The 21,086-nt window shown below is 38.2% G+C and overlaps 2 protein-coding genes and 1 long non-coding RNA gene across 3 annotated transcripts; 2 read left to right on the top strand and 1 right to left on the bottom strand.

Annotated features, from left to right (window-relative positions):
- Nucleotides 1-30: 30 nt before the first annotated feature.
- LOC110902472 lies at nucleotides 31-633 on the top strand. The gene is made up of 4 exons (XR_002571139.2): nucleotides 31-180; nucleotides 278-345; nucleotides 428-484; nucleotides 584-633. It is a non-coding gene; the product is annotated as an uncharacterized LOC110902472 (long non-coding RNA).
- A 5,987-nt stretch (nucleotides 634-6,620) lies between these two features.
- Nucleotides 6,621-7,889, top strand: LOC110897501 (protein DOG1-like 3). The gene is made up of 2 exons (XM_022144240.2): nucleotides 6,621-7,219; nucleotides 7,326-7,889. The coding sequence occupies exons 1-2, from the start codon at nucleotides 6,752-6,754 to the stop codon at nucleotides 7,695-7,697; spliced, it is 840 nt and encodes a 279-aa protein (XP_021999932.1). The 5' UTR covers nucleotides 6,621-6,751; the 3' UTR covers nucleotides 7,698-7,889.
- A 43-nt stretch (nucleotides 7,890-7,932) lies between these two features.
- On the bottom strand, nucleotides 7,933-10,360 carry LOC110897500. The gene is made up of 3 exons (XM_022144239.2): nucleotides 9,487-10,360; nucleotides 9,022-9,117; nucleotides 7,933-8,309 (listed from the first exon to the last, which is right to left on the bottom strand). The coding sequence occupies exons 1-3, from the start codon at nucleotides 10,294-10,296 to the stop codon at nucleotides 8,247-8,249; spliced, it is 969 nt and encodes a 322-aa protein (XP_021999931.1). The 5' UTR covers nucleotides 10,297-10,360; the 3' UTR covers nucleotides 7,933-8,246.
- Between the last annotated feature and the right edge of the window lie 10,726 nt (nucleotides 10,361-21,086).

Raw genomic sequence — 21,086 nt, 5'->3', positions numbered from 1 at the left:
TTTTTAATTTTCAATGAATTATACGAAAACGTAATTTCTGTTTCATAATTAGGGCTTTTTGTTTGATCTAATCGGTTACTGAATTATGGTTTTGTTTGTAAGGAGAATCCGATTGCAAGCTCACCGGCGAAGGAACCATACAGGAATCGGCTGGCGGACAGCCTCAACATGGGAGTTATGGTGAGTGCATGCACATACCAAATAGTCATCGCTTAATATGATTTAAATTTGAATCTCTCTAATTAAAAGTAGTTTTGCTGTTACTTTGTTTTTTTAGGATTGGTTTGATCCAATTGCTGATTCGACTACTAGCCATCTCGATCTGATTCCCCACATGGTTTAGGGGTAATTGATTTTGTTTTTGACGTTTAAAGGTTTTAAAAATCATTGAATTTTGTATTAAATGGGAATTTCGACATCATTTCAGGAGAAGTTTAAAACAACAGGACTATGGAAGGATATACGGTGCTACATTGACAGTCAAGTGAGACCCCATCTCTTTGTTTAAAGTTCAAACACATAATTTGTTTTCAGTTTTTAATTTTCAATGAATTATACTAATTGTGATACTCTTATTGTGCAGCTCTACGGTTTGTAGGTTGAAGTTTGCTTAACACGCTTCAACCGTCGAACATGGTGCGGCTCAATTGAATAAGGAATGAAGTAGGTAATGTAGCTAGAATCTTGGCAGAAGGAAGCGACTGGAGTTTGTTTTTTAAGGTATTTACCGATTTTATTTACTTAATATTTAATGCATCTTTCCTGTTGTCATCGTATAACGTATTTATTTGTTCATGAGCTTTTTGTTTCTTGCCCCTTCTCCTGCAGGTAGTAATTTCAATCTATCTTTTCAAGTTGCTTGTGGTGAACAACTTTCCCACATCAATGGGAGTAGGTATGATTTTTGCTCTTTTTCTCATTGCTTCATGCTAGGTGCTTGGCCGGTTAGGCGGGCTGTGTAACGGGCCAAAACTACGGGCAGGTCGACCCAAAACACGTTTCGAATGGTTTTGATAAATAATTAGGGTGTCCAATATAAGCACAGATTTTGTATCATTATTATAATATACTACTTTGAATAAACTGATTCAAAAATTTTATGTACTAAAAGTACACTTTGCACGGCTGTCGACCTATTTGACTTGCTTGCCACATTTTTTTAGCTAATTTATTGTTTGACCCGTTAGATATAAACGTAGTCGGAATTGGATCGACCCGTTTGTAAGTGTTTGACCTGTTTGCTGTTACTTTGTTTTTTTAGGATTGGTTTGATCCAATTACTTTGGTAGTCTATATAATTTGTGTGCTTTATAATGGTCTTTTTTGTATTTAAAGAAACTAACTTTGTTATTCTATTTTAACCATGAAGCATGATGGTCTGTTTTGGTTTCTTATGTGTGTTATATTTGTATTTTTAAGCTTGATTCTTTAGGGGATTTAGCGGAAAAATTAAAGATTTTGTGTGTGGAGATATAATTAGTTATATGTGTTTTTATGTTTTGATTATGCAGATTTGAAATATTATAAAAATTCAACTGGCTTTGTTTTACTGTTGTTTCGAATTTTGAAATAAGAATCTAGGTTAAAAGCTATATAGTTTGTGTGCTTTATAATGGTCTTTTTTGTATTTAAAGAAACTAACTTTGTTATTCTATTTTAACCATGAAGCATGATGGTCTGTTTTGGTTTCTTATGTGTGTTATATTTGTATTGGATGTGAAGTGTGTTTGATTAACGACTCGATTGATTTGTTTGTAACCATTTGTCTGTAAACGAACTTATTTATCTTACTTTAATTTTTGTATTAAGCTGATCCTGTGAGGCTATGATGCATAAGCTGAGCCTGTGAGGCTATGATGCATAAGCTGAGCTTTGTTCTTAATATGTCTGAACTGAAACTGTTAAGGCTATGATGCATAAGCTGAGCTTGTGAGGTTACATATGTGTTTCTTGTGCTTAAAACACTCGTACATCATGCTTTAAAGGTTGTTTAAGTTTAGTGGCAAATTACTCTTGTTGTGTACTCCGGATTTTGTGTTCTTAATCTGTCTGAACTGAAAGTGTAGGCTGTGATGCGAAAGCTGAGCTTGTGTTCTTAATCTGTCTGAACTAAAAGTGTTGAGTCTATGATGCATAAGCTGAGCTTGTGTTCTTAATCTGTCTGAAGTAAAAGTGTTTTGAGGCTGTGATGCAAAAACTGAGCCTGTGTAATCTATCTGAACTGAAAGTGTTTGAGGCTGTGATGCAAAAACTGAGCCTGTGCAAGGTTCGCTCGGTCCAACAACTCAAGCAAATGTTTTCTTTGCATTTTAGGGGGAACATGGGTGCTTCTCTCCACAGGGCATACAAAACACAGGTTATTGGCGGCAACCCGCCATATTTAACATATAAAAAAACTTTATATGTTAAATTTGGCGGGCTTCCGCCAACAACCTGTGTCTTGTATGCCCTGTGGAGAGAAGCACCCATCTTCCCCCTAAAAAACATAGAAAACATTTGCTTGAGTTGTTGGACCGAGCGAACCTTGCATAATGCGTCAAGGGAAACTATTGGTCGAGCGAGACATTTGTTCAGGTATCCTTATTTCATGATAAAATGATTATGAATAGCTGTGCATAAACTAATCGCAAGTTTGTTTGGTATATGCAGGGTAATAGGGAACAGCAGTGTTCAGCACTGTGTCATTGACAGTCAAGGTGCCATCACCTCAGTTGTCTCTGGCTTACCATCCGTGTACTTTACTAAAATTTGATCGGTGCAGTGAGCATGCGAGCGCAACAAGTGCAGCCGCAGCGGCGCGGTGAGGGCAGCCGCAACGAGCGCAGCGGCATGGCTAATAAAAAAATAAAAAAACTGCCACCTCTAAGTAGATATGTATCAGAATGTACAAATTCATATTTATTGTTTTGTTTATGCGTTTAATCGTTTGATTAACGACTCGATTGATTTGTTTGTAACCATTTGTCTGTAAACGAACTTATTTATCTTACTTTAATTTTTGTATTAAGCATCATCTATCGCGCCTTTGCTGACTGACTTTTATAGATCACTACTTTAGGGAGAATGAACAATTATCCAAATATGGAGATACTAAATCTGCTCGAGGTATGATGCTGGTTGAACTTAAGAAACTAATTGAAGGAAATCCTTTATTTTGTGACAAATTTCAGTTCCAAACCTTAGGAATTCAAGATTAAGGACTCTTACAAACCTAAGACTGTTTGGGAAATTTTTGACTATGTTTTGTACATCTTACAATATAGTAGTTAATGTTAGTTATTTGTGAATTTGTATCACAATTTGAACCAACAAAAGCCTAGGTAGTCCGTCTATTTCAGGTAACATAACTAGAATCAAACAATTTTCTTTGTTTTCTCCTGAGTCGCACAATAACCACCAAACGCCATCACGAAACCACCAATCGCCGCAAATCGCTGATTCTCGCCGCTGAAGAAGGCCTCAACCGACCATCACATTCTGCTACACTACCACCATCGTCGTCACAAGCCACATTGGAAACTACATCCCCGTAGATAGCCCTAAACTCACCAACTTAAGTGATACCACTCCCGCCGCATCGCGCGGGTAAGTGACTAGTATATATATATATATATATATATATATATATATATATATATATATATATATATATATATATATATATATATATATATATATATATATATATATATTATCGAAGGATTATGAATAGTAACTTTACTTTTATAATAATATATAGCTTTTTAATATTTTATTATTTAATATTATAATAGCTTATTATTATATTTATTTTTAAGTTTTAACATATTATTATTATTTTTACTTTTTTAAAACCATATTTTGTATCGATTATATGTATGTATATATATATATATATATATATATATATATATATATATATATATATATATATATATATATATATATATATATATATATATCTATATATATATATATATATAGAGTAGGAGTTGGGTGGAAAGTGTGTTTTTCCTAGAAAGTCTAGGAAGCAATAAGAACGCGACATGTGGCATTGTAGGATTTTAACTAAAAGGGCAATTGTGTAATTTGAATATTAATTTAATTATGGATTATTTAATTAGGATAACTAACTAACCATAAAATTATGGAAACTAAATATCCCATTTAATTCAAATTGATAGTTTCAATTTAAATCATACAATCCATACAACATATTCACACGAATTCGTAAAAAAGGATTAAACATTGCTGGAGGATTCTTGACATTGTGTTTTAACAACAGGCATATTTCTTGACGCTGTGTTTTAACAGCAAGCAATTTTGCTGGAGGATTCTTGATATTGTGTTTTAACAGCAAGCAGATTTCTTGACAGTGTGCTTTAACAACAAGCAGATTTCTTGACGCTGTGTTTTAACAGCAAGCAGATTGCTGGCCATTGTGTTTTAACAGCAAGCAGATTTCTTGACGTTGTGTTTTAATAGCAAGCAGATTGCTGGAGGATTCTTGACATTGTGTTTTAACAGCAAGCAGATTTCTTGACATTGTGTTTTAACAGCAAGCAGATTTCCTTGACGCTGTGTTTTAACAACAAGCAGATTGTTGGACATTGTGTTTTAACAGCAAGCATATTTCTTGACGCTGTGTTTTAACAGCAAGCAGATTTCTTGACATTGTGTTTTAACAGCAAGCAGATTGCTGGACACGCTGTCAGTGTCTTCGTCTTCAACACAACCCAGTGTCTTCGTCTTCAACACACTGTCATCATCAACATTAAAATGGTAAAACACATAAACCTTAAAACACAGCAACATAAACACATCGTAAAACACATTTACCTTAAACACAACTACAAGTCATTATAATTGTAAAACACACCCATATAAAATCTATTGTCAAACACACAATTCATATTTGCATATAACACACTGGTATCAACAGCCAGCAATGATCGATTACAATAAACATAATTTTGAAACCCTAGTTTTGAAAAATACATAAAAAAACGCACCTATGATCGATGACGCCTGATTAGAACGTTTTTTGGAACACATCGGAATATCAATCTTCTTCGTTGTTTCAATAATCTTGAATCTCTTGCCTCAAAATTACCAGAAAAAGAACACGCAGATGATAAAAATTCGAGTTCTAGAACACAATCAACAAGTTAAATAGCAACTAACGCTTGTATTTTTTTTCGAATTTTGTTATCTTCATCCATGAAACTAGCGAATTTTGGTATGGATTAGGGTTTTAGGAAGTGGGTAGAGAGAAAATCGCGTGATTCTAGGACGTGGGTTAATGTTTGACAGTTTGTTAATTGATTTAAAAGACGTTGAATGACCAAAATACCCCCAATCTATTAAATCAATTAATTATTATCACACACATATTACCAAAATGCCACTAAGATGATCTCAACCATTAAACACACCAATCGGATGGCCCAGATCGCTTCCTAGACTTTCTAGGAAAAACACACTTTCCGCAGGAACCCTATTATATATATATATATATATATATATATATATATATATATAGAGAGGATTAGGTTCAAGAGTGAACACTAGTGTAACTTGCGAACTGAGTGAACTAATCCTGACCATATATTTCCTTTACCATTTTTAATAATTTTTTTCGTCTTTTAGAACATACATTAATTTATCAAATAATTTGAACTTCTGTAATAATTTACGTGTATAACTTTTTTCTAAAAACATAAGTACGTACTTGTGTTTGATTTTTCTCTCCATATTCCGTTATAAGTTTTGTTAAAAACGAATTTATACTCAAAATAACGTATTTATTTGATATCATAAAACGCTACAATGATAAGCTAAACCGTTCTAATGGTTTGGCTTTCTAAAAACATGCTTTATTTTCAAATCACGTTTGTTTTACATTATCATTTGCTCGGTTTCGCCGCAACGCGCGACGTAAAAAAAACTAGTATATATATTGATTTCGATGGATGATGAATAGTAACTTTATTTTTATAATAATATATTGTTTTTTATTATTTTATTATTTAATATGTTATAATAGTTTACTATTATATTTACTTTTAATAATATATTTTTCTTTTTTTAAACATATATTTCCTTTACCTGTTTTTAATATTTTTTTCTTTTTTTAACATATATTAATTTATCAATTTGATACTTCTTTAATAAGTTACGTTTATAACTTTTTTTTTCTAAAAATTTAAGTACGTAATTGTTCTTGATTTCTTTCCCTGACATTCCGTTATAAGTTTTGTTAAAACGAGATTATACTCAAAATAAAGTATTTATTTGCTATTATAAAACGGTACGATGATAAACTAAATCGTTCTAATTGTTTGACTTTCTAAACAACATGCTTTATTTTCAAACAAAATGCTTTATTTTCAAATCAGGTTTGTTTTACATTATCATTTGCTCGGTTTCGCCGCAACGCGCGATATAAAAAAAATTAGTTTTAGTTGGTTTAGACATTTTGTCCCGACCCAAGGGACAATCTAGCTTAATCCTTAAGATAAGTTGATATTGTGTGCAATAATCTATTTCTTTTTTGTATTGTTATAATTTGTCTGCACGTTGTGAAGCATAGCTAGTTGTTACTTGGAAACTGTGTGCCCTCATTCGGACATCATCACTTTTGGCTGTTTCCTCACTTTTGCATACCCGTTTTGTTCCATATATATTTCCACTTTATTCCTCACAGGTGTTTGTGGGAGTCGAGTGTCCTTCCTATCCTAAATGCCCATATGAAATATTGTAGATCACATCCATGGCTAAACAAATCAAGCACCAACAATCCCAGTGCTGCTATCACAACTGGGTGGCTCAGCAGCGGCTCGACCTCGATGAACTACTCCAAGCACTCAACAACTACCCGACTGACCTCGACTACCTCCAACTCATAACCAAAAAGATCATAGATCACTTTGAACAATACCGCACTGCTCGTGCTCAACTGGCCCAACACGACGCGCCTTCCTTCTTGGTTCCCTCGTGGGGTTCCACGTTTGAGAACTCGTTTCTTTGGATTGGTGGTTGTAGGCCTTCGTTGATCATCAGGCTTGTTTACGCGTTATGTGGGTCCCAATTGAATGCACACTTGACTGAGTTTCTTGAAGGAGTCAGGCATGGAAACCTCGGAGAAATATCAAGCTCGCAGCTCAAAAGCATAGATGATCTTCATGCCAAAACTGTCAAAGAGGAAGATAAGCTCAGTTCGCGCGTAGCCAGCTTACAGGCATGTACTACAACTTAATACCACATGGTCCAAGGCGGCAAGACTGTAATAGGATTCTAAGCCCAAAATAAAACTCTTTTTTGCTTTTATGTGTGTACGTGTGCAGGAGAGTATTGCGGATGATCCACTGGTGTTGATAGCAAACGACTGTATGGAACCAGGGGAGTGGAGCAAGGGTGAGGTTGTGGACAAAATAATGGACACTCATGCCCATGACTTGTACAAGATAATGATGGAAGCAGACAAGCTAAGGATGGATATCCTGAAGGGTATGATGGACATTTTGACACCGTTGCAGGCGGTAGAGTTCCTAGTGGCATCAAAGAAGTTACATCTATCGTTACACGAGTGGAGCCAGAGAAGAGATATCCGAATGGGAATTACGCATCTTCTAAATCCCGACAAGCCGTCATCATCCTCCAATCACCAACCAATAGAGCCCGTCTCTAAACCGTGCCCCTTTTTCAACCAGCACTGAGATGATGACGACGACAATGACAACAATACAGTGGTGTGTGTTTTTGTTTTAAAGCCGGCATGCTGGTCGGTAAAAGATGTTAGTTTGAATAAGTGGTAGTGTATGTTAGCATGTGTATTGAAATTTTCCTTCTTGGTTACTTATGTTTTATTACAAGTTCTAAGAATAATAATGAGTGGTTTTTATTTTTAATTAATAATTTCACTAACCCTTCTTGACACGTGTAACTTAACTCTTTGCTCAAGAATTTGACGGTCGTATTTATCTCAAACTCGGCTTGCTTAATGAGTACGAAAATGAGATCGAAAATCGAGTTGGCTGCTAGCATGACTGGCTGGCTGCAGGCATGCAAAGCGACACATGTCGAAAAAAAAAAAGCACCTATATAAAATACAATCAAATGCCCATCATACCCATAGTGACAAACAAGCTTAATCTATCCTTACAGAAGTGGGCTTTTGGCACCGTTTATTGGGTCAGGCCAGGCCCACTTTCACCACCCCATACACAGGCCTGCAGTCATTGGTTGCCTCTTGGTCCTGGCTCTGGTCAATTAGTCTGCAGGTCACAAGGGACTGGTTCCAGTACCATTGTTGATGACAGGTTCCTGCACTGTATAAACCATCCATTTTATTAATGTTACAAAAGTTGGGTTAATGGTTGAATTGATGTAACCAAACACGACTCATATATTTGTTTGTGTCAAAGTCATCAACTTTAACCCCCAAACACTTGATATATATTGTATAAGCCCAACACGAGTCGTGTAATCCATTACTTGAAACGATTCAAATGGTTTGAAAAGTTGTAAATGGTTTTAATCAAGTTTTAAACCTGTTGACCTTATGTTCCTTTTTATTCAATATCAGTAATTTTAAGCCGGCTGACTTGTTTAATTAAACGAGTTGACAGGTTATGCAAGTTAACTCAAACACGGCCCATTCACAACATGTTTATTAAACAGAAGACATAACAACCCAAAATCAGATTTAGAAGATGAATTGGCATAAAAAGTTGCAATTAATTTAAGATAATGTGATACTCACAAGATTGTTGACGTGTAACCCATTCTAAACGTTTTTTCAGGTTGTAAATGGGTATAATCAAGCTTTAACTGTACTAGTAACTTTAAGCTCATCACCCTGTTTATTAAACAGGTTGATGGGTATGACAGGTTAACTCGAACACAGCCCGTTTACTTGAACAGGTTAACCGGACACGACATGTTTACTAAATGGCAGACATGACAACCCAAAACCTGATTTTTTTAGCTATATGCGCATAAAAAATTATAACAAAGAGATAAAGATAAAGTGATCCTCACAAGATGGTTAACAGCACCCCCTGTGCAGCCTTCTGCTTCATTCAAGACCTGATTCTTATTTTGTTCTTCTTCGACATTTGCGTCTGCCGTAATGTCCTGCAAGGAATATGATTTGAAATGGGCGTGTAAACAAAGTATGTGACAAGCACTTTGACAGAAAAATTATATCATTCAAAAGTTCAAAATCTGAATTGTTTAAAATCACATGTATTTTCACGCCTTGGTATAAAAAGGCGCACAAAGCTAGCTGAATCATAATTGGGTATGTGAAGGATTATGAAAGGGTTACTTGAATCGGTTGATACATAAATTAGATGCAACTTGAGGTTATATATATAGCTTAAGCAGCGCCTAGCTTACGCGCATCATGCCTCAGCTTTTTACAACGTTAACGCTTCCAAATCGAGTATTTGTACATGTCTAAATGATATACATGATACATCCCCAGAAAAAGAGCAAACTAACCTCACAAACCATAGATTCACCATCAACATTTTCCGTCGAATCTTTAACAACACCATCACCACATTTCTGATCCAAAACAATAGAAACCGGAAGCCGATCAATCTCCCACCCAAGCACCTCACACACAACCTTCCCAAACGCTCTATGCGACCATCTCTTCTTTGTCTTGGCAATCGAAACCGAATGCTGCACCAACGCAATACAATCCTTAAACCTCTTTCCACTCTTCTCACCCGCCCCACCACAAATCAAACACAAAAACTCCCCACCACCACCACAATGCTTCAAATAATACTCCTTCAATCCCTCCTCCTCATTAAACACCTTCATTACAAAATCATACACTTTATCCTCAACACTGTCACCATCTTCAACCATATCATCATCATAATCTTCTTCTTCAACGACGTCGTTTTCGTCCTCTTCGTCGCTATTCTCGTCGTTTTGTAAATAAAACTCTTTAGCGACGGTTAACGCTCGTTGCTGAACCTGATTCCATTTCAGTTTTTCTAATTCTTGTTGTGTGGGTAAATGTGTTGGTTGTGGTTTAGGTTTTAGTTTAAGTTCCGGCCAGCCGGAAGGAGTTAAGATCGGATCGGCGGGGGGAGGTTTCACCGGCCATTCTTTGCCGGAGAATTTAGCGACGGTTTTTCTAGGGTTTGATTTGGGGGTTTTCTTTTTGGGTTTTTTGAAACGAGTGGGGTTTGAAGGTTGTAGGTTGACGGTTGGTGGTGGTTTGGGGCCTTGGTGCCAGAGAGAATGGAGGTATATGACTTCGTCTCGTAGCTTCTGTTCAGTATATGGATCCATTGATGATCAAACTAGGGGTAGAAGATGAATGTGACTGGTTTTAGGGATTGAAAGTGAAATGTTTGGAAAATGTTGTTACTTTTTATACCCCTTCTATAAAATCAAACTTAGGGTAAATTACTTTTTGAGTTCCTGTATTTTATTAGTTTTAACCATTTGAGTCCAAAAACAAAAAGTTTAACGACCTGAGTCCCCATAAGCATTTTCTTTAACCATTTGAGTCCAAATTTCTAACACTGTTATAATTTTTTGGTTAAGTATTATTAAATGACCAAAATACCCTTATAATTAAAAAATAAAAAACTCTTTTTCTCTTTCCCTTTCTTTACCCTTTCATCTCTCGATCTTTCTTTCTTTCTCCACCATTTCTTCTATTTCCTTTTTTTGGGTAAAGGGTATACCCCGGTGATTGTATTACTATAAACCAAAACAGAAACAAGTAGATTGGCAGAGTACCAATCTAGTTCAATAGTGTGACATGCCACACTAAAGTAAACTCGCTAAAAAGCAAAAACAATGCACCAACCACCTAACAACTATACATCAGAAAAAAACTGTTAAGTGATAATATTAGGTGTGGTCGAACTCATTCAGCAATGATATCCTCCATGTCTTCAAGAGTCTTGAAACCTGCTCATTTACTTTGTACTTGAACGAGTGAAGCTTCAACCGGACTGTTTCAACAATCAGATCTTCTAATATTTCCGGAGGACGTAATTGGTTGTTAAAAAATCTGATGTTCCGTTCCTGCCACACAAAATAAGCTATGGCCGCCACCACTAGCTTGCGGATCACCCAAACCATTCGTTTAGATTTTGCATTAGGGATAATCCAAGCCATGATTTCATCCCATTTTCCATCAATATGCATCATATCTATCTTTTTTCTTATAGAATACCAAATCTGTTTAGAGTACGCGCATTCAAAAAAGAGATGCTCATGAGTTTCCAGCCCTCTATTACAAAGGAGACAACACATCATACTCGCCTTACCCATAGCATTATTCCACACTTGAATTCGGTCTTGAGTTGCAAGCTTCCTTTTATATATCAGCCAACAAAGGAACGCGTGTCTAGGGATATTAAAAGAAGACCACACCATATTATACCAGTTAACTTGTTGACCAGTTCTCCTTAAGGAGTTCCACGCCACTTTGATTGAGAAAGGTTCAATCGAATCACCGTTATATTTCCACATGATACTATCGTTTTTGTGAAGCTCGATAGAAATAGGCGCTAGTTTAAAGAGAATAGGGAACATGTCCCGCCAAGCAGCTGGCCACCTCCATGTATTATCTTGAATCACATCAGCTACTTTAGAGTATATGGACAGCCCCTCTTGTCGCATTTGTCTTGGTGTAACATATGAGCTTAGAGGGCACTGTTCACTCCAGTTATCAAACCACAAGAAAGTGCTTCTACCGTCGCCTATTTTGGACACAAAAAACTTGCGGACAATTGGTCTCATTTGAAGTAACTTCCGCCAGCTCCAACAAGCATTATTCGGAGTAGGAATATCCCATAAACTTCTATCTTGCAAATGATATGAATATACCCAGTCCACCCATAGCGATTTTCTTCGAGAAAGGATACTATTCATATAAAAAGCCATTAGAGCTTTATTAACATCCGCAATGCGACGAACCCCCAAACCCCCTTCAGATTTCGGACGACAAACAACATTCCAAGATACTTTTGCTTTACCTTTCACGATGTGCCCCTGACACCCTAAAAAACTCCTCATTTTTTGTTCAAGTTGCTTAACGATACTTGCCGGTAAGACCAAAACTGAAGCCCAGTAAATATAGAAAGATGAAAGCACAGAAATAATTAGTTGTAATCTACCCGCAAAGGATAGATATTTAGCTTTCCAATCTGTAATTCTATTCTCCATCTTCTCAACCAACACTTTGCAATCCGAGTATAAAAGTCTTGAAGCAATAAGAGGGACGCCTAGGTACCTGATCGGTAATGAGCCTTCCTCGAACGGCATGATAGAACGGATATTATTTTTAACTTGACTCGGGACATTACAGAAGAAAACCGTACTCTTCGTGAGACTAGGTATCAAGCCAGACATATCCTTAAAATTGTTCAGAGCGTCCATAATGACCTTAACAGAGCTAACATCCCCTCTAGAAAACAGAAAAAGATCGTCAGCAAAACATAAATTAACGATTCTTTGCTTCTCACATTTTTTATGAAATCTGAAGGCTGAATCAATAGACGTTGCTCTCTGAAACATAGACGTTAAGACTTCCATGACCAATGTGAAAAGATATGGGGACATGGGATCCCCTTGACGAAGACCCCTCCTGCCTTTGAAATAACCGAAAATATTCCCATTCACACTGACGGAAAATGACGAGGATGTAATACATTTCATAATCCATTCAACCATACTTGGATGAAAGCCATATCCCTTCAAAACTTCACCCAGAAAATCCCAGTCTACCGTGTCATACGCTTTTTGGATATCTACTTTGAATGCACATCTTGGGGCTCCAATATCCCGATGATAATTATGCATCAGCTCTTGAACTAGCAGAATGTTGTCCGTGATTCTTCTATTTGGCACAAACGCTGATTGATTCAAAGTTACCAGCTTATCAAGGCCCTCTAAAATTCTATTCGATAGAATTTTAGTAATGCACTTATACATCACATTAAAACACGAGATTGGGCGATAATCAGTAACCGTACTAGGAGTCGGAATCTTAGGAATAAGGGCAATAATTGTATGGTTCACCTCCTGAAGCAATCGGTTAGAAGTGAAGAAATCCTTTATTGCAGTACAGACGTCATCTCCCACAATCGACCAACCTTTTTTAAAAAAAGCCGATGAATACCCATCCGGTCCAGGAGCTTTGTTATCATCTATAGAAAACATTGCCGACTTAATTTCAGCTACCGTAACCTCTCGAACCATATGCTCAGCCACCGAAGGTTCCAGCACGTTAGGAAATAAGTCAGGAGTTGGCATCTGGGTTGTATTTCCTTTTCTTCTTCCATAATAGAACTCCCACACACACTTTCACACTTTCTATTTACAAAAATCTAGAGAGAGAAACAGATTCAGGGAGAGTGAGAGTCGTAACATCCACTCCGCCAACCTTCTTCCGTTCAACGCCCATCTGGTACCTCTGCCGGTCACCGTAACTGCAGCAATACTCCGGTCGCCGCTACAACCTCCACTGCCAAAGAATCATTCAGTTTAGTTCGTAACAATCCTCTCAATTTCGGTATGATTATTAGGCTCACAATCACGCCTGTTCTTGTTGAAGAAATCAAGCGCCTCGAAGCACAGAGCGGTGTTGCCAGGATGAGATTTGATTCGAGTGCTAATAACCCTAACGGAAATGTAGGTTTAATCTATCTGATCACTGGCTATATGAATTGTTTTTGTATGTATGTTTTCTGAAGTTTAGTTTTGTGCATAATTGACCTTAGATTAGTGAAAATTGGATGTTTAATTTGTTGAAATAAACTATTTGATGAAATTAAGGTTCACTTCTAGGTTAAAGTGCCAATACACTAATACACATAGCGTAATTATACCTAGTTAGGAGGTTTGTGGATTAGCATAATCGAAAGTATCACGAAAGTTGTGCACATAGGAGAGAATCATGTACTGTAACAACAGTTTTGCAAATGCTTCATTGGTTATCTGATTAAACATATCTTTATGCAACTAGGCGACGGCCATGGAGGACTCCGTCACGGTGGTGGTGGGTGTTTGGAGGTAGCGGTAGTGCGATGGTGGTGGCAGTTGTGGGGATGATGGTGGGGCAATGGTGGGGATGGTGGCTCTGCGGTGGTGTATAGAGAGAGAGAGAGAGAGAGAAGAAACTTGTACTGATGTGCATATAAGACTTGTACTTTGTGTGTAAATGACCAAATTACCCTCATAGTTAACAGACTTGGTGGATGGAGTTAGAAATTTGGACTCAAATGGTTAAAGAAAATGCTTATGGGGACTCAGGTCATTAAACTTTTTGCTTTTGGACTCAAGTGGTTAAAACCCATAAAACACAGGGACTCAAAAAGTAATTTACCCTTAAACTTATAATATTTAGCCCTAAACAAGTTATATTTTTTTAAAAGTATTTTTTTTTGTTACAAAACAAGTGTTAGTATATAATTAAAAGTATTTTTTTTTGTTACAAAACAAGCGTTAGTATATAATAGGAAGTTTTTTTGGCTAGCAAGTAATCTTGATCATCAATTGATTTAATTAAGGGCTAAGATTAAATGAGTGAAATTGAAGAGAAAAAAAGAGACGCGTTGGTTTGTGTAACGACATTCTAGTCAATCTAGGACAATAGTTTCTCTCTCCTCCAATTCCCCCTCCCCCCCCCCCCCCATTTTTTAAATGTTAATAACTTTTTCATACGACATTATTTTTTTATAAAAACTGCACCAAAAAACGAGCGTTTTATTATCTTTAAAAGAATATGCTATTGCTATATTTTCAAAAAAAATCGAAAACCTAGTTTCGTAAAACACAATGGACAAAAAACATAAAAAATGACTTTTTTCTAAAACGCAATGCACCAAAAGCACAAAAAATGTCTTATTTCTAAAACGCAATAGCCAGAAAACACAAATAAATGTCTTATTTTTAAAATTCAATGGTCTAAAAACACAAAAGAAAGTGTACTTTCAAAAACGCAATGGACTGAAAACACATAAAAATGTGTTTACCTAAAACGCAATGCACAAAAACACAAAGAAATGTCTTATTTCTAAAACGTAATGGCCAGAAAACACTTAAAAATGTCTTTTTTTTTAAAACACAATGGCTAAAAACACAAAAGAAAGTGTACTTTCTAAAACGCAATGGACTGAAAACACATAAAAATGTGTTTTACCTAAAACGCAATAGTCTAAAAACACAAAAGAAAGTGTTCTTTCTAAAACGCAATGGACTGAAAACCCATAAAAATGTGTTTTGCCTAAAACGCAATGGACTAAAAACACTTCAAAAATGTGTTTTTTTCTAAAACGCAGTGGCCTAAAAACACAAAAGAAAGTGTTCTCTCTAAAACGCATTGAAGCAGGGTATGTTTTGTCTGTGAATTGTCTGAACCAGGAAGTAGGAGATCAAAAACTGTCTACTAAATGAGGCAATTTCCAGAAAAATTAAAATTTCTAATGCAGCTCGACCCCAGCCAGGGGCTCTGCCCCTTGGACCCCGCCAGGGGCTGCCGCCCTTTAGACCCTGCTCCCAGGGGCGCTACCCCCGGACCCCCGCCAAGATTACTTTGTAAAACGTAATGACTCAATTCAAAAACCCAGAGCGTAAAAATGCAATTTAAAAATTTCTTACATAGATCGAAGCCGATTTCTTCACCGATTGACGAAATTTGAATGTTAGAAACACTTCTCAGCGATCGAATCAAACGAATCAAGTGATTCGCTTCAAAATCACAGGAAAAAATGAGATATTGTATGAAAATAAACTAGGTTTCTTCAAAAAAAAAAGTTGAAGAACACGTTGATTGGGTGTTTGAATCATTGATTGTTGATGAAAATCGAACTATAATGTAGTGATTATTGAGATAGAAAGTGAAGAAAAGGTTGAAGATTGTGGGTTTTGAAAATAGTGGGTTTTGAAGTTATAGAGAGAAGAAGAAGAGAGAAGATTGGGTAAAATTGACTAAAATACACTTCCTCTTTATTTTAAACTAGTAGGGTGTCCGCGCGATGCGGCGGGGGCGACACTTTGCATTGCGGCACTTATTTCTGGTAGTTTTCTTATTCGTATAATATTTTTATTATTGTGGTGGATATATGACATAGGTGTTACATATGTCTAGAATTTTAATTATACCCTAATTCAAGAAACCGTTGGTGTAATAAAGTAACACACGAATAAGAAAAAATAATCTTAAACATAATTAAAAGTGTGACACTCTAGGTTTTCCCGAACAAACATCTTGTAATATCATTTTTTGTATATATATATATATATATATATTATTAAATGGAAACGTGACATTCTTGCATAATATGCGTTGTATGTATGTATATTATATAAGTTTATGCGTATATGCTAGTGAGTCGAGACCATGACTCGAGACCACTCGGTCTCGAGTGGGCCACTCGGTCTCGAGTGGGCCACTCGGTCTCGAGTGGGCCGTAACCGGTTGGGCCGAAACCCCCTTAGCCTATTCGAAACCTTGTATAAAACCCTAAACCTTTCCCCACTTCCTTCATTTTTACACAAACACACTCCTTTTCTCTCTCACTAAAAACCCTCAACAACACCACCTTCTCTCCCAAATTCTCGGTTCAAGCTTGGATCTAACCGGCAACAACAAAGAATCTCGGTCAAGAAACTAGGTCAAGATCATCACTACAAATCGGACACTTCATTTTCTCAATTTCTTCCTTGATTCGGTGCCTTCTTCATAACCGGTTAGTGTTTTATTGTGTGTGTAGGATATATGTGTGATTAATGAACTAGAAGGTGTTTAGTTAAAAGGGTTATACATGATTTTCGGATGATTTGTGAGTTGAACAATATGTGTAAACCATTATGTGATAATGCTTGATAAAATGTTTAAAAATGGCTAATGAATGGTAGTTTAAGAGTGTTTATGGCCAACCGAACTATGTTCAAGGTTACAAAATGAATGTTTCAATTGTTTCTTGCAAACTGATCTTGTTAAACATGTGATTTTAGTTCAAAGAATTCATGGTTATGTTTAAACATGAAAACCCTAAAGATGAACATGTTGAATATGAGTTGAAGATTTAAAAAGGGCAAGGTTTGATCCATATTAGTTAATTGACAGTTTAGGAAAACTTGTTTGTGAACCCTCATTGGTTATTTCTTGATTTGGGCCTGATGCATAGTACAATTAGCCTGACTATATCTGAATCAGCACGTGAACAAGACAAGACCAGCATTGCGACTCGAGACCACAGCGTGACAACTCGAGACCGCAACGGTTGCGACTCGAGACCACGGCGTGACAACTCGAGACCGCAACGGTTGCGACTCGAGACCTCCTCGTGATAACTCGAGACCAGACTCGGAACCTCTGAGGTTGCGAGTCAAGCCTGCACCACTCGAAACCAGCCAGTACAAGCCGAGACCTCCTGGTTGCGACTCGAGACCGCATGTTCGCGAGTCGAGACCACCTTGTCTCGACTGGGCTGTCCACTTTAGTTTTTGGGCCACAACTTGAAATTGTTTGGGCTGCCTGTTTGATTGAACTATGTGCTTTGCTGGACTATTTGTCAACGGTGTAGATCATTAGGACCGGCCCAATAACTTATATGATTACTGCATGCACTCTGGGTGTTATATCCTTGTATGATATACGTGAATACTTGTACACCAAACCTGACCCATACTGGTAACCATGATTAGGACGTGGTGACCAGCGTGTTTGACAAGTAACCTAATCTGCCGAGTAACCCAAGGTGAGTTCACACACTAAAAGCATGCGTCCCGTGGAGGGACATGGACAAACTGCCAACTTTGGGAAAAATACTTTTGAACCATTACTTCCGGGGGAAATCAGAATGGGTAATTACTATCTCCGGGGGAGATACGTTTGGATATTATTTATAAATCACAACTAGCCATGCTAAACGAAACTCTATCACTTTAAGTCCCTGCTTACAGTACCGATTAATCGCCGGGGGCGAACGGGTTATTAGCTGATAGCGCTATTAGGTTTGACAACCTCACACCGTGACCAGGGGAGATCGGACGTGAACTAGTAGACCTCGCATCTTGGTCAATGACGATAGACATTGACTCGGGGCACACCAACTTTCGGTCAACAGTTTCGGTATCTACAGTTTAGTGAGCTTACAGATGGGGTAGCTCCCCACAACGTGATTATAAATGCTTTATCTAAACAACTTAAGTTTTCGAAAACTAAAACTGGACAACTAGTGAACTCGCTCAACTTTGTGTTGACACCTTACTGCATGCTTTGCAGGTACCCAGTGACTCAGGAGCTTGCATCTTGCGGATGTGTAGTGGTCGTCTAACCCGTGTGTTGGGTTCTTAACAAACTTGAACTAAGAAACTTGTTTTAAATTATTTTGTCTATGCTTCCGCTACTTACTTGAACTATTACTTAACTTAATACTTTTGAAATTTGACTATGATATTTGCTAATCTTGCGATTGGTGAGTATTACTTATGATTGATTATTATATTACTCAGTATAATTGGTGGCTGGATCCTGGTCGGTCACGCCTCCAAGCGGTGGTGTTCCGCATGTGGATTTTGGGGGTGTGACAGATTGGTATCAGAGCCATTGGTTATAGTGAACTTGGTTTTAAAAAGGGGAAAATCTTTTTGGGAAAAAAAAACCAGACTATAACCTGTGACTCGCGACGACACTACACTCCAAGTGCAAGGCTCAACACATTAGACCTCATAGCTCGGACCAGTGTTTACTTGTTTGCTTACCTTATGTTTCCTGTTTTGCTATACGTACTAATGTGCCTAATTAGATAGATACACCTCTCTCTTCTCTTTCATTCTCGCTACATTACGACATCACACTCATACTATGTTTTCTGATTATGAAGACAATGAGTGGACGTGGAAGAGGAAACATTAACATGACTCAGGCTCAATTCACTAACCTGCTTAACACGATGGCTGCAGCTTTCGCAGCTCACCCTGGAGGTCAGCATGCACCTGCGCAACCACCCGTGTGTACTTTCAAAACTTTCATGGATTGCAAGCCTCTCCCTTTCAATGGCACTGAGGGTGCCATAGGTCTTCTGCACTGGATTGAGAAAGTTGAAACTGTCTTTGCTGTCTGTGAGTGTCCCCCTGCGAATTGGGTGAAGTTTGCTACTGGTACGCTTGAAGGAAACGCGCTTTCCTGGTGGAAGGCGCAAATTCAGATGTTTGGATTGGAAACTGCTAATGCTACTGCGTGGGAGGATTTCAAGGACATGATTAAGGAGGAGTACTGTCACCGGGATGACATCCACAAACTTGAGAACGAGTACTTTGCGCTTAAGATGGTTGGGTCAGAGATTGAGACCTACACCAAACTGTCCAATGACTATGCTGCTCTTTGCCCAAACCTGTCTCGACCTATGTATCGAAGAATCGAATTGTACATCAAGGGTTTGGCTCCAGAAATTCGAAGCCATGTGACTGCAGCCAACCTCACTACCATCCAGCCGGTCGTTCGTCTTGCTCACAAACTCACTGATCAGGCCGTAGAAGAGGGCAAGCTGCCCAAAAGGATCAGCGTTACTGCCGGAACTTCTAATGATAACAAGCGTAAGTGGGAAGGAAATCAAAGTAAGGATGCTAACCCCACTCAGGCCCCAGCACAGCAAAGGAAAACTAAAAACAACAAGGGCACTCAACAACAAGGTGGCTATCGCGATAACCACCCCAAGTGCAACAAGTGCAATCGACATCACAGTGGGCCTTGTGGGAAAAGTCAGTGTCAGCGATGTAACAAGATGGGGCATGAGGCCAAGGACTGTAGGAGTCCACGTCCCGTGGGGCAGAACCAGCAGCAGCATCACGGGAACGTCAAGGGTTGTTTCCAGTGTGGAGCTGAGGGGCACTTTAAGAAGAATTGCCCTGAACTGAACCAGAACCGCATCAACAATCAGGGAGCTGGAAACAACGATCAGAACAACAATGCCGGGAATGGTGCAAGGGGAAGGGCTTTTGTGATTGGAGCTGGAGAAGCGAGGAATGACCCCAATGTCGTGGCGGGTAAGTTCCTACTCGATGATCGTTATGTTTCTGTATTATTTGATTCTGGAGCCGATGCTAGTTATGTGTCCCTACGTATTAGTAAGAAGCTTAAGCACCCGCTTTCGTTACTAAGTTCTCATCATATCGTCGAGCTAGCTAATGGTAGAAACATCGAGGCCTCACATGTTATCAAAGGCTGCAAACTAGTACTGTCTGGTCAGACCTATAGCATCGATCTTTTCCCTGTTACTCTTGGAAGCTTCGATGTCGTTATTGGTATGGATTGGTTATCCAAACATCGCGCGGAAATCCTCTGTCAAGAGAAGATGGTTCGCATTCCCCGCCGTTCTGGCAAACCCCTCATTGTACAAGGTGGCAAAGGCGGAGAAATCTCAAGCGTTATCTCATTCTTAAAGGCCCAGAAGTGTTTACGAAAGGGGCACACCGCTATCTTAGCACTTGTCACCAACACGCAGGAAAAGGAAAAGAGGATTGAAGATTTTCCAGTAGTGCGTGACTACCCCAAGGTATTTCCTGAGGAACTACCTGGACTCCCTCCCCACCGTCAGGTCGAATTCCAAATCGAGCTAGCTCCCGGAGCAGCGCCCATAGCTCGTGCGCCTTATCGACTAGCCCCCGCAGAATTGAAGGAACTCTCTACACAACTACAGGAACTATTGGATAAAGGGTTTATCCGCCCTTGTTCATCACCCTGGGGAGCACCGGTACTCTTTGTTAAGAAGAAGGATGGCACGTTCCGAATGTGCATCGACTATCGTGAGCTGAACAAAGTTACCATCAAGAACCGCTACCCTCTCCCGCGAATCGACGACCTATTCGATCAGTTGCAGGGATCGAGCTACTACTCTAAGATCGACTTACGATCGGGCTATCATCAACTAAGAGTCCGTAATGAAGACATCTCCAAAACTGCATTCAGAACTCGTTATGGTCATTATGAATTCCTTGTCATGCCCTTTGGAATGACCAACGCGCCCGCGGTATTCATGGATCTCATGAACCGAGTGTGCAAACCTTACCTCGACAAATTCGTGATTGTGTTTATCGACGACATCCTGATCTAC

This window comes from Helianthus annuus, chromosome 13, assembly GCF_002127325.2.
Source record: "Helianthus annuus cultivar XRQ/B chromosome 13, HanXRQr2.0-SUNRISE, whole genome shotgun sequence".
NCBI lineage: Eukaryota > Viridiplantae > Streptophyta > Magnoliopsida > Asterales > Asteraceae > Helianthus > Helianthus annuus.
The sequence above is the reverse complement of the archived record's forward strand: the minus strand, read 5'-3'. Positions and strand labels throughout refer to the sequence as shown.